The sequence below is a fragment of the Panulirus ornatus genome, chromosome 17 (genome assembly GCF_036320965.1).
Source record: "Panulirus ornatus isolate Po-2019 chromosome 17, ASM3632096v1, whole genome shotgun sequence".
In the NCBI taxonomy this organism is placed as follows: Eukaryota; Metazoa; Arthropoda; class Malacostraca; order Decapoda; family Palinuridae; genus Panulirus; species Panulirus ornatus.
Window position 1 is genome coordinate 19,466,037 of NC_092240.1, and position 14,740 is coordinate 19,480,776.

A 14,740-nucleotide genomic window follows, 5' to 3' on the forward strand; every position below is an offset into this window, starting at 1 on the left:
TGGTTAATATCGGCTCTGAGAAGGAGAAAGATAGACATAAAGAATCCCTAGAACCCGAGGAACTACACCATCAAGGAACAAGATGTTGAGAAACCTGAAGAGGAGCCTAACTCTGACGAGAAAAGATTCTGTTCAAGTTCTCAATCAAGCTTAGGATAATTTGGAGAAGGAACTAAAGCAGCAGTTGGAGGATGATACTCATCAACCTGGATACCAAAACCTTAATGAGAAGATTGCAGACGAAGTGTCTAAGTCCTTTAATCATTTGCAGGAAAAGTTGGATGGGAAGGAGGACGTTCTTGACCCACCAGGAGTGAAGTTCAATGATGCATTAGCTGCCAGTGACACTCTCCTCAGGTTCAATGACCATAAAAAGGAAGGAGGATGTTTTTGACCCACCAGGAGTGAAGTTCAATGATGCTTTAGTTGCTGGTGACACCCTCCTAAGGTTCAATTATCATAAAAACTACAGGAAGGTCAATACTTGGTATGAACATCTGTGAAGAATCAGGTTTAGCCTGGTCAAGATATAGCAGGATTTGTTGAAGAAGCCAAAGATTAATACCCTCTTCAAGCCTCCGCTGCCTGCCAAAAGTTCTAGGACAAGTGAACAGTCAGCAAGTTCAGCTTCCACCTCCAGCAAAGGCTCTCTACCTGCCTGAACTTCTACTCCTGCTTTTGATCACAGGTGATTCAGGTAACTCAAAATCCACCCCCAGGATTATTATCTTCAGAGTAGTAATCAAAGTAGTTGTTATCATTGTTATCCATCTTAATTTTTGTTATACATCAGCCTCAGTGGGCTGAAGAATAGCAATTATCATTAAAGGGCTAAGGTAAGTTTTCATTACACTTTTAATATTTCACTTCTTATATTCCTAGGAAAAATTCAGGATGTAACAGTAAGCTGCTTCAAACAGACCTCCCTTTCCCTCAGTCAGTCCAAATGAACTGGTTTTTATAGTACAGTATTTCGTTACTACCATTTATTAGAAAACTGAATTTGAATGATATATAAAAATGTAGTAAGATACACTCTACTGAATGAAATACAGTATATAATAAACACAGTTGTAAATTTATAAAGACTAATATGTATCAAACACTTTTTTGCAAATCAGGCATCAGAGTTGTTTATAGACCTAATTCGGTAACGAATAAAGATTACATGAACTGGCAAAGACAGAAGGATGAGGAGAATTCCATAGCTTAGCTGTTTGAGGAAAGAAAGGGGCTTCTGAACAGTCATTGCACATACACATGTTCAATCTCATACAAGACCAACTTTCTAAGTAATCCCTCAAGCATATTACAAAAAGTTATCTGAAGTAAATACAAACTGATTAAAACATCTTATGCAGTTTTATGTCCAGGTGCATTACCTAAACACCTAACCCTACAAACATCTGAAAAAATTATTTGATTAACGTCCTACCTGGTTTTACTTCCCATTGCATTACCTAACCTGACAAAAATCTTAAAAAGCAGACAAGTAACACCAGCTGTATGAGGTAATTACATTAAAAAACATGAACAATTTAGCCTAAGAAAATGAGAATCGATATCATTTACTAAAGATATAAAACCTCCTACAATGTGATGTCAGCAGCCTGAGGAATTACCTGATGCAGGGTGTTCCAGGGGATCAACTACAGTTGCTACAGAAAAGTGATGTCCTTGGAGGTTTTGATGACGTGGCAGAGTGGGGGACCTGCCCCCACGAAGAGAGATAGCCCATTCTTCCACCTCTTTACTGCCTCCCAACGGCCCAGTATCACTACTGCCACTGCCACCACAACCATTGCTGCCCTCATCACCACCTTCACCTTCACCACCTTCCATTTCAGATGACCTGTGGGTAAAACTACTCTCACTTTAATCATCACATCTATTACGCATGTTTGCATTACAGGAGTAAATGAGTGTTTGCAAGGTTTCTGAAGTACATACTTGTTTGAATAATATGATCGTACACATATATCTTTCTTCATATGCGACTGCCATTTCCCACATCAGTGAGGTAGTGCCAGGAAAGACATAAAAAAAAGGCCATGTCTACTAACTTCCATTCTCTATCATGTGTAATGCACTAAAACAACAGTTCCCTATGCACAACCAGGCTCCACAGACCTTTCCAAGGATAGGACATCAACCCCTGTATACCACATCATTCCAATTTACTCTACCCCATATACACTGGTTATTACAAGTGCAAAATGGGTTCCATGCCTTGTAATGATTTAACCTGATCCTGATGCTGGTTGGTCAGTCAGGCCTGAAAAACACAGCAAATGTTGCAAAAGTTAAGATAAGGTTCACTGTTTCATTACCAGACTCATGGAACATGCCACATTGTGGCATTTCAGTTAACATAGTCATTTTCAGTCACCAATGTCATGGTCACATCAGTCATGATGGAAATCTCACAGGTAACATCCAGAACTACTGCAGCCCCATATAAATGAGGGTTATAGTGTCTGCGATGCTGCCCAGCAACTTGCTGTTCACCGAAAACAGGTGCTACAGGCAACAGTCTAAATATACTCATATAAAAATATGACATTCCCTAAATTTTTGGCAGGATATGTCACTACTATCCAATATGGCTACTTTCCAATATGGCACCATCCTGACATCAGGGATATCAACATGTAGTAGGTCAGACACAAATTCATCTGCATCTGTTGGACCATGTGTCATTATGTCTTACACATTGCGCACCAATATTTTTTTATTGAGTGTATACCTTTCATCCCCCTGCATGTTCAAGACCCAATTGCTTAAAATCTTTTTCACTCCAACCTTCCATAACCAAACTGGTTTTCCCATTCTCCTTTTTCCCTCCACTTCTGACATACATCCTCTTCGTCAACCTTTCCTCACTCATTCTCTCCAATGTTCAAACCATTTCAGCACACCTTCTTCAGCCCTCAACCATACTCTTTCTATAACCACACCGCTCTTACCCTTACATCACTTACTAATCAAACCACCTTACACCACATACTTCATTTCTAACATGGAGGAGGGTGGATGTGTTGGAAATGAAATGTTTGAGGACAATATGTGGTGTGAAGTGGTTTGATTGAAAGTAATGAAAGGGTAAGAGTGATTTTTTTTTTTTTTTTTGCTTTGTCGCTGTCTCCCGCGTTTGCGAGGTCGCGCAAGGAAACAGACGAAAGAAATGGCCCAACCCACCCCCACACACATGTATATACATACGTCCACACACGCAAATATACATACCTACACAGCTTTCCATGGTTTACCCCAGACGCTTCACATGCCTTGATTCAATCCACTGACAGCACGTCAACCCCGGTATACCACATCGCTCCAATTCACTCTATTCCTTGCCCTCCTTTCACCCTCCTGCATGTTCAGGCCCCGATCACACGAAATCTTTTTCACTCCATCTTTCCACCTCCAATTTGGTCTCCCTCTTCTCCTCGTTCCCTCCACCTCCGACACATATATTCTCTTGGTCAATCTTTCCTCATTCATTCTCTCCATGTGCCCGAACCATTTCAAAACACCCTCTTCTGCTCTCTCAACCACGCTCTTTTTATTTCCACACATCTCTCTTACCCTTACGTTACTTACTCGATCAAACCACCTCACACCACACATTGTCCTCAAACATCTCATTTCCAGCACATCCATCCTCCTGCGCACAACTCTATCCATAGCCCACGCCTCGCAACCATACAACATTGTTGGAACCACTATTCCTTCAAACATACCCATTTTTGCTTTCCGAGATAATGTTCTCGACTTCCACACATTCTTCAAGGCTCCCAGAATTTTCGCCCCCTCCCCCACCCTATGATCCACTTCCGCTTCCATGGTTCCATCCGCTGCCAGATATCTAAAACACTTTACTTCCTCCAGTTTTTCTCCATTCAAACTCACCTCCCAATTGACTTGACCCTCAACCCTACTGTACCTAATAACCTTGCTCTTATTCACATTTACTCTTAACTTTCTTCTTTCACACACTTTACCAAACTCAGTCACCAGCTTCTGCAGTTTCTCACATGAATCAGCCACCAGCGCTGTATCATCAGCGAACAACAACTGACTCACTTCCCAAGCTCTCTCATCCCCAACAGACTTCATACTTGCCCCTCTTTCCAAAACTCTTGCATTCACCTCCCTAACAACGCCATCCATAAACAAATTAAACAACCATGGAGACATCACACACCCCTGCCGCAAACCTACATTCACTGAGAACCAATCACTTTCCTCTCTTCCTACACGCACACATGCCTTACATCCTCGATAAAAACTTTTCACTGCTTCTAACAACTTGCCTCCCACACCATATATTCTTAATACCTTCCACAGAGCATCTCTATCAACTCTATCATATGCCTTCTCCAGATCCATAAATGCTACATACAAATCCATTTGCTTTTCTAAGTATTTCTCACATACATTCTTCAAAGCAAACACCTGATCCACACATCCTCTACCACTTCTGAAACCACACTGCTCTTCCCCAATCTGATGCTCTGTACATGCCTTCACCCTCTCAATCAATTATATATTTTTTTTATTATACTTTGTCGCTGTCTCCCGCGTTTGCGAGGTAGCGCAAGGAAACAGACGAAAGAAATGGCCCAACCCCCCCCCCATACACATGTATATACATACGTCCACACACGCAAATATACATACCTACACAGCTTTCCATGGTCTACCCCAGATGCTTCACATGCCCTGATTCAATCCACTGACAGCACGTCAACCCCGGTATACCACATCACTCCAATTCACTCTATTCCTTGCCCTCCTTTCACCCTCCTGCATGTTCAGGCCCCGATCACACAAAATCTTTTTCACTCCATCTTTCCACCTCCAATTTGGTCTCCCTCTTCTCCTCGTTCCCTCCACCTCCGACACATATATCCTCTTGGTCAATCTTTCCTCACTCATTCTCTCCATGTGCCCAAACCACTTCAAAACACCCTCTTCTGCTCTCTCAACCACGCTCTTTTTATTTCCACACATCTCTCTTACCCTTACGTTACTCACTCGATCAAACCACCTCACACCACACACTGTCCTCAAACATCTCATTTCCAGCACATCCATCCTCCTGCGCACAACTCTATCCATAGCCCATGCCTCGCAACCATACAACATTGTTGGAACCACTATTCCTTCAAACATACCCATTTTTGCTTTCCGAGATAATGTTCTCGACTTCCACACATTCTTCAAGGCCCCCAGAATTTTCGCCCCCTCCCCCACCCTATGATCCACTTCCGCTTCCATGGTTCCATCTGCTGCCAGATCCACTCCTAGATATCTAAAACACTTCACTTCCTCCAGTTTTTCTCAATCAATATCCTCCCATATAATTTACCAGGAATACTCAACAAACTTATACCTCTGTAATTTGAGCACTCACTCTTATCCCCTTTGCCTTTGTACAATGGCACTATGCACGCATTCCGCCAATCCTTAGGCACCTCACCATGAGTCATACATACATTAAATAACCTTACCAACCAGTCAACAATACAGTCACCCCCTTTTTTAATAAATTCCACTGCAATACCATCCAAACCTGCTGCCTTGCCGGCTTTCATCTTCCGCAAAGCTTTTACTACCTCTTCTCTGTTTACCAAATCATTTTCCCTAACCCTCTCACTTTGCACACCACCTCGACCAAAACACCCTATATCTGCCACTCTATCATCAAACACATTCAACAAACCTTCAAAATACTCACTCCATCTCCTTCTCACATCACCACTACTTGTTATCACCTCCCCATTTGCGCCCTTCACTGAAGTTCCCATTTGCTCCCTTGTCTTACGCACTTTATTTACCTCCTTCCAGAACATCTTTTTATTCTCCCTAAAATTTAAGAGTGATGTGTGGTAATAATAAGGGTGTGAGTGAGAGCACAGAAGAGGGTGTGCTGAAATGGTTTGGACATATGGAGAGAAAGAGTGAGGAAACATTGGCAAAGAGGATATATGTGTCAGAGGTGGAGGGAACAAGAAGAAATGGGAGACCAAATAGGAGGTGGAAGGATAGAGTAAAAAAGATTTTGAGGGATCGAAGCCTGAACATGCAGGAGGGTGAAAGGTGTGCACAGAATAGAATGAATTGGAACAGTGCGGTCAATGGACTAAACCAGGGCAGGTGAAAAGTCTGGAGTAAACCATGGAAAGGTCTGTGGGGCCTGGATGTGGATAGGGAGCTGTGGTTTCAGTGCATTACACAAGACAGCTAGAGAATGAGTGCGAGAAGATGTGGCCTTTTTTTGTCTGTTTCCTGGGGCTACCTAGCTGATGCAGGGGGTGGTGATGTTTTCTAGTTGGGCAGGGTGATGCCAGGAATGGATGAAGATGAGCAAGTGTGAATATGTACATATCTTTTATCTATTCATTTACTTTGTCGCTGTCTCCCGCGTTAGCATGGTAGCGAAAGGAAACAGACGAAAGAATGGCCCAACCCAACCACATACACATGTATGTACATATACGTCCACACACGCAAACATACATACCTATACATCTCAACGTATACACATATATATACACGCAGACATATACATATATACACATGTACATAATTCATACTGTCTGCCTGTGTTTATTCCCATCGCCATCCCACCACACATGAAATAACAGCCCCCTCCCCCCCACAAGTGCGCGAGGTAGCGCTAGGAAAAGACAACAAAGGCCACATTCATTCACACTCAGTCTCTAGCTGTCATGTATAATGCACCAAAACCACAGCTCCCTTTCCACATCCAAGCCCCACAAAACTTTCCATGGTTTACCCCAGACACTTCACATGCCCTCGTTCAATCCATTGACAGCATGTTGACCCCGGTATACCACATCATTCCAATTCACTCTATTCCTTGCACGCCTTTCACCCTCCTGTATGTTCAGGCCCCGATCACTCAAAATCTTTTTCACTCCATCTTTCCACCTCCAATTTGGTCTCCCACTTCTCCTCGTTCCCTCCATCTCTGACACATATATCCTCTTTGTCAATCTTTCCTCACTCATTCTCTCCATGTGACCAAACCATTTCAAAACACCCTCTTCTGCTCTCTCAACCACACTCTTTTTATTACCACTCTCAGTTTTCTTCTCTCACACATTTTACCAAACTCAGTCACCAGCTTCTGCAGTTTCTCACACGAATCAGCCACCAGTGCTGTATCATCAGCAAACAATAACTGACTCACTTCCCAAGCTCTCTAATCCACAACAGACAGCATATGTGCCCCTCTTTCCAAAACTCTTGCATTCACCTCCCTAACAACCCCATCCATAAACAAATTCAACAACCATGGAGACATCACACTCCCCTGCCGCAAACCAACATTCACTGAGAACCAATCATTTTCCTCTCTTCCTACATGTATAAAAGCCTTACAGCTTCAATAAAAACTTTTCACTGCTTCTAACAACTTGCCTCCCACACCATATATTCTTAACACCTTCCACAAAGCATCTCTATCAACTCTATGATATGCCTCCTCCAGATCCATAAATGCTACATACAAATCCATTTGCTTTTCTAAGTATTTCTCACATACAATTTTCAAACCAAATACCTGATCCACACATCCTCTAACACTTCTGAAACCATACTGCTCTCCCCAAATCTGATGCTCTGTGCATGCCTTCACCCTCTCAAACAATAGCCTTCCATATAATTTCCCAGGAATACTCAACAAACTTATACCTCTGTAATTTGAGCACTCACTCTTATCCCCTTTGCCTTTGTACAATGGCACTATGCAAGCATTCTGCCAGTCCTCAGGCACCTCACCATGAGTCATCCATACATTAAATAACCTTACCAAACAGTGAACAATACAGTCATCCCCTTTTTTAATAAATTCCACTGCAATACCATCTAAACCCGCTGCCTTGCTAGCTTTCATCTATTGCATCAGCGAGGTAGCACCAGGAAACAGATGAAGAATGGCCCATCCACTCATATACACACATATGTACATAAACACCCATATACATACATATACATATCAACATATACACATACAAAGATAAATACATATATACACATGTACATACTCATGCCTTCATCCATTCCTGGTGCTACCCCACCCCACAGGAAACAGCATCACTACCCCTTGCTTCAGCAAGGTAGTGCCAGGAAAACTGATAAAAAGGCCACATTTGTTCCCACTCAGTCTCTAGCTGCAATGTGTAATGCACTGAAACCACAGGTTCCTATCCATATTCAGGACTCACAGACCTTTCCATGGTTATCCCAGACATTTCACATGCCCTGGTTCAGTCCATTGACAGCACGTCGACCCCAGTATACCACACTGTCCCAATTCATTCTATTCCTTGCACACCTCTCACATTCCTGTATACTTGTATGTCTGTTTATGTATATGTATGTGTCTGTGAGTGGATGGGTCCTTCGTTGTTCCCTGGCACTACCTCATTAACATGAGAAACGACGATCAAGTATAGTATAATACAGAAATAAAATAAATATATCATGGAAGAGTATAACATATAATGATTAACATTTCAGCACTCACTTGGAGCAAGCTGTGTACATGCTGCTGTGTCCAGCATCCGAGTCTGAAGGGTAGTCCCACTGCCCTCTAATGGCCTGCTGCTGTTGCAGCTGCTATGAGGTAAACAAATGCCTAAGTAAGATAAATATTCAACAAAATCATATTACCAATCATTTTCACTCTAAACAATGTTATGTGATACTTTCATATGGCCTTGGAGTAATAAGCCTATCAGTGAAGCAGAAAAGTCTCAACCATAACTGAGATTAAAGAGGATCACACATAACACCATTGATGCAAACTTAAATAAAAATACTGTTGAATGAAATGCTCTGTAATTAGTAATTTCATCTCAATTTCTGTTTCTGTTGCAGTACATATATTTACTTGGTTGTGGTCATACCCCCTTAATATCATCTTTATTTGTTGCTGCCCCTCAACAATGACATTATCTAGGTGAGATGTATCCCTTAATGTTACCTGGATGTGATAGTACTCCCTTTCATTTCTATGGTGTAGTGGTACCCTCTAATATCAAATAGGTGTGCTGATGCTGTTCATCATTACACTAATATCCTAATTAGTGCTTAGAATACATTCCTAGAAAATGGAGCACAAAGCAAAACCGCACTCTATGCAGCTATTATACAATTGCATGTGAAGATAATTTCCTGATAATTCTTTTTCTTACCTATGAGATATACATTTTTGATTTATGTTGAAAGCTCCAGTCATGGACAAAAGTCCACATGAAGGCTGGGCCTTAACTGAAATATATAGAGAATTATGGAATGGAAAAAGAAAAGACAAGGGAAAGTATTTATGAATTTTTGAGAAAGTGAAAGACCTATCTTTTGAAAAGTACCAGGTCATAGTTATTAGGAAAGACAAGAGAAGGTACAGAGTTCCAAACCTTTGACATGTAGGGAAAGAAGCAGGTATCAAAATGGCCAACCCTTGAGTTGCCAAAGGCCACACAATAATCATGTGACGTAGCAGTTTGCTGAGTACTGCATGGTCTAGCTAGTGGCTGGGGGCACTCAAGCAGCAAGCTCTCAGAAGCAAAAACCACAGTAATACCTAAAGAAGAGGGAAAGTGAACCAACACTGCAGTGTAGGGCAACAGGGTCAAGTTTGGAAGTTAGCCTGGGACAGTTTATAAGTCAGACCACTTTCAACTCAACTCTCTCAAGTAAGGATGCAGAGCTAGAACCATCCCAAATGTGGGAGCAGTACTATCAGGCTGAAGTATCATCTCAGTAAATTTGATGTATTGTTAGAGACTGTTGTGGGGGAAGTCTTCAAGGTTTTACTTGTGTTAATGTGAGTGAAGAATGGGTGAACAGTTGTGTCTGGGTGGAATTTGTGTGGGCTTTTCAAGACTGTCCTCAGAAAGGGTATGGCTGGTTCATGGCTGATTCTGAGTAGTATCTCGTGAGTACATCTCTCATGGAACTAGGATGTTGTTGATTTGGTTGAAAAGTGATACATGCATAAGGGCTCAGATAGTCAAAAAGGTTTGATTTTCTTCATCATTTATCAAAGTTAGGTGCTGTTGGTTTCATGGTCACTGTTCAAGAACATCCCATTTTGCCATTTACTTTTCAATAGTTAGGTTGATGATGGAACTATTGGAGTATGGATTTTCTTCTAAGGTCCGTATTGATGTGAAAGGTTTTGTTTGTCAATTTTTTTTGCTCTACGAGGATTTTGTTCTGTGGAAAGATGTTTGGTTTATTCTGTTTTTGCTGGCTGTGTGGAATGATTTCTTGCTGGTTTTGGGTAATGTAAGTTTAAATATCATTACGTCAGTATCCAAAATTTATGATTTAGACTAAGGAAGCAATAGCTAACTATATTAGAGGTGAATTACTGGAGTTAGTGTAAGTGTGCTTGAGGAGCAATTACAACTCTGTTTAGGCTCAAAAGTACCAGGCAAGGGGTTCGGTGAAGGGACTGATGTGTCTGAGCACATATAACACTTTGATGCTTTATCAAATAGTTTTCATAGCATCACTTGCTTCATGCAACAGAAAGATGAAATGCATACACACAAGCTTAATCTCACTGAGCACCAGTATCCTTGCATGTAATCAGTTATTTGTACAGTAAAGGGATAGAGTTTTACACTTGAGGGGCACCATAAAGTAGAGTTTTTAAACATTTGAATACTGTCTTCATTTCCATTTTCATTACTTATTTTGTTCCAAGCATCCAGCACCATTACACTAAAACAGGACTTTAAGTATGTCATTACCATATACAGCACCAATAATAATAAGCCCAAGCCTGAGCCCTACCCAGTTGTGACCCCATCCATTCAAGAATGCTCTGAGAAATTTTTTTCCTTTTACTAGGGTAATCCATCTGGTGAAGAAGACTATGTCTAATTCCAAGCTGAAGAAATGAATTCTTAATCATCATCTCATGTGGTATCGGGGTAAAAAATGTTCTTGCAGTCAACCCATCCATACTCAGTGATTGAAATCAAAGAGATTTGTACAGCTGTACCTCTTTACTCTAAATCCAATATTTCTTCAATCTAGGTCGATTTTCCTTAGCAAGTAAGTGTCCATTTTCTTTCTTATCACCTTTTCATTTTTTAGAGACCACACTTGTAGTTCTGCATAACAGTACAATATCCTAATCACCTTTCTTAAATTTAGGCACTACAATTGCCTTCTTTCACACCTTTGCAAATACACTTTCTTCTAATGACCTATTGAACATCTGGAGCATCTAGCAAGTGTTTCAGCACATTCCTTCAGCATATATAGACTCCATCAGGAACAAGGAAGTGTTTCAGCACATTCCTTCAGTATATATAGATACTCCATCAGGAACATGAGACTTTAATGGGCAAAGATGTTTTCATAACCTGGTTATGGTTTTTCCATCAGCATCAATATCTTCCAAGACTTCTTCACCATCCTATCTTGCTCATGTTTTTCTTTATCATCCTTTAACGAATATTTTGCCACTGATGAACAAATGGAAATGTTGTCTTGTCCAAAATATCTTCTATTTTTTTCTTGTCCAAAATATTATCTTCATCTCCAAAACATTTCCTCTGAAGTTTCTCTTCCCCTCCCTCTTTATCTTGTAGACCTTGTTCTTTGCTCTCTCATACCTTTGAAAAGCTGACTGGCTGCAGCGTTGTCTGTACCCCCATACATTACATCTTTAAACTTTTTTCCTTTTTGATATTCTTTATTGAAGCATGTCTCTTTTTTAACCTATCTGTTTGCATTTAATATTATCCATGTTCTGATCCTTCCACTGTATATTTTAAAAGGCCTTCCATAGCACTGGTCTATACTTCAATCAATCCATTTCCTAACTGAATTATTTCCTTTGTGATCCCCTTGTGTCCCTCTCAACCACACAGCCAAACTCATGTAATATCTGATCACTTTTACCATCTGGTGTACCAGATTTGATATATTCAATTCTCAAGCTTTTATATGTAAAGATAAGGTCCAGTAGAGATGGAATAACAATTTTCTTAGTTCTCATATGTTTTGTGATGCACTAATACACAAAAATCTCCTGTATGCATTCTACGATCTTGTGTCTTAATGACTCTCTATCTCCATAAATATCTAAATTTTTCTAATGTATTTTTCTTGTAATTTCAAACAATCAGGACTTGATCATCTCCAAGGAGAGTGTCTAATGTTTCCTTAACCATCCTAATTATTCCCTCCCAGTTATCAATGTACAAAATATTATTCTGGATCACTGCAGTTTCCTGGAGAGTTATGAAGTTTCCTGGAGGGTTATAAATTACAGGCATCACTATAAACTTCTCTGCAGGTGTTCTTAATCAAGAAGGCCAATTCTAACCCTTACCTTCATCCTCTTTGTCCGTTCTTGCTATTATGTACCCCTCTGGGAAAAATTAGGCTAGACTTTAACTCTTTTATGAGTTTGTCTCCACTACACCAACATGTTAGAACTGCTTCCCCTAACTGACTCTATGAACTTTAACTCCACACCATTTACTACTAATCCGTCTGCATTTAAGGATATGATCTTCCTAAGGCACATACTACTTACTGACTTTGGCTTCCTGATCTAACAGGGGAAGTGTTGGATTATGGGAGTTGCCAAAGTTAGGAGCACTGGTCTAGATACATTACAATTTCGTTATTTTTCAAAAAACTGCCATGATGTGGCAATATCCCGTAGCATTTTAAAATTCTAATGGTCACACTCAGCATTACCAAGTGGTTGTAGTAATGCCCCTTCTATATCACCTTGTGTGGTGATTCTCTTTAACACTGCCTAGATGTGGTGATTTACCCCTAGCATTACCCAAGTGTAGTAGTGCCCCTCACTATCAACTTTGTGTGATAATACCCCTTAAAATAACCTGGCTGTAGTGTTCCCTCCCAAAATTACCTAGGTAAGGTGGTCTCCCCTTGCATTACATGGCAGTGGTTGGAAACCATTGTATCTCCTAGGTTTCACTGGCATCCCATAAAATTAAATGAGAGTGGCACTGTGCTCTTGAATAAACTGGTGTGGTGATACAACTGATAACAAGACAGGAATGATACTGTCTGATAGCAATACTTAGATGTGGTTCCTCCCTAAAGTTACCTGTGATTGGTGGTGCCTCACAACAAAACCATCAGAGTTAGGCCTTTGGGTAGTAGGCTGGGGTGGTGAATCCCAAGGGATGGCAGGGGCTGATCTGAGAAAGAAAGCAGGTGAAAATGGCCAGCCTCAATTCATTCTCACTGTCTGAAAATGTATACTGATCATCTTCTCATTCAGAGTTTTCAAAGAAAATTCTGATAGCCTCAACCACAATCACCTCTATGAGTAACATTTATATAGACATGAGAAATTTAAGACACAGTTTTGTCCACATAATTTGCCTCCAGTTCTGCATTAAGTAACAGCATCAGAGGCATAACTGGACTATTACAGATGTTGCTGCAACTGAATAATAACTAAAACTGCTGCTATAGACAAACAAAATGACTTTACCATGATAAAAAATCATTAAAGCATAATCAGTAATAAATGGAAATCAAGTTTAAATGTAGGCAACACATACTGTAATCACATTAATCATATGACCTAAATTACACCCATGAAGTTAATTTTATCCAAATACTTCATCAAATCTATCTCTATGACACAAAAAATATAGGTGATCAACATGTATTCATTCAAATCACCTTAAAGGACTTACTTTTCATAATTACAAATGCTACTGTATTATTCAACTAATGACTTGTGCTAAACAGAAGTAAACATCAAACAATTTATTGGTGTTAGTACTCAAACTAATGAGAAATTACCGTGACATATTGGAACTAATTTCTTTATTTTCTTCTTTATTCCCTTCCTGTTTATATTACATACAAAATCTTCTAAAGAAATAAAAAATTTGCAATAGCCATGGCCACATGCACAATGAGAGTGCATGTGGTCTAAGAATTACTTAACGATTCACGAAGCTGTTAAAGAATTTCTGGTTAGTGGAAGTAACTTCATGTTGACAGCCTTAAGAACCATGGCACTTGATAGACCTAAAGCCTAACTAATCAACCACCAAAAAGCCAAACTAAAGAAGAAGAATATCTTTCTAAATCATATAAGAAAAAGACTACTCAAATCATATTGTGACAATCTTTACTAACAAATGTAATAACATCAAAAACTTGAGCTGGCTCAGTTTCTCTCTTATCATTGCTAGGGAGTTTCACAAATTATAAACTACAAGCTGCAAATTACAAATTTACAGAAAAAAGGACATGATAATTTACTGTTCTATAATCACTGTGGGACTTATCATTTGAATGGAGTGGAGGTTGTAAGATCATGTTTGAGAGATGACACAGATAGTTTTGTGAGGAAATGTTTAGGAATATCAAAGGATGAGTGATACAAATACCAGATCCACATATCCTCTACCACCTCTAAATCAACATTGTCCCTAGTCTGATGCTTTGTGCATCCTACCATCCTTAATTCACCACTCTCTCATACAACTCACCAGGTACACTCAACAAACTTACACTTCTGTAATTTGAACATTCAGTTTTGTCCCGTTGCCTTCATAAATGGCACTATACAGGTATTCAGCCAATCCTCAGGCATCTCAACATGATCCTACATACAATGAAAATACTAACTAAACAGTCAACCCCTTTAGAAATTCAATTGCAATACCATCCACTCTAG

The 14,740-nt window shown here is 40.1% G+C and overlaps 1 protein-coding gene across 6 annotated transcripts in view; it reads right to left on the reverse strand.

Annotated features, from left to right (window-relative positions):
- LOC139754601 (lisH domain-containing protein ARMC9-like) overlaps positions 1-14,740 on the reverse strand; it is a 164,696-nt gene that overhangs the window by 74,197 nt on the left and 75,759 nt on the right. For 3 of the 6 annotated variants that reach the window (XM_071672025.1, XM_071672024.1, XM_071672029.1), the window contains 3 exons: positions 13,145-13,238; positions 8,561-8,652; positions 1,623-1,864 (listed from right to left, as the gene is read on the reverse strand). In XM_071672025.1, coding sequence (XP_071528126.1) covers positions 1,623-1,864; positions 8,561-8,652; positions 13,145-13,238 — 428 coding nt within the window. The remainder of the gene's footprint in view (positions 1-1,622; positions 1,865-8,560; positions 8,653-13,144; positions 13,239-14,740) is intronic. The other 3 variants (XM_071672028.1, XM_071672026.1, XM_071672027.1) reach the window with 3 other exon arrangements.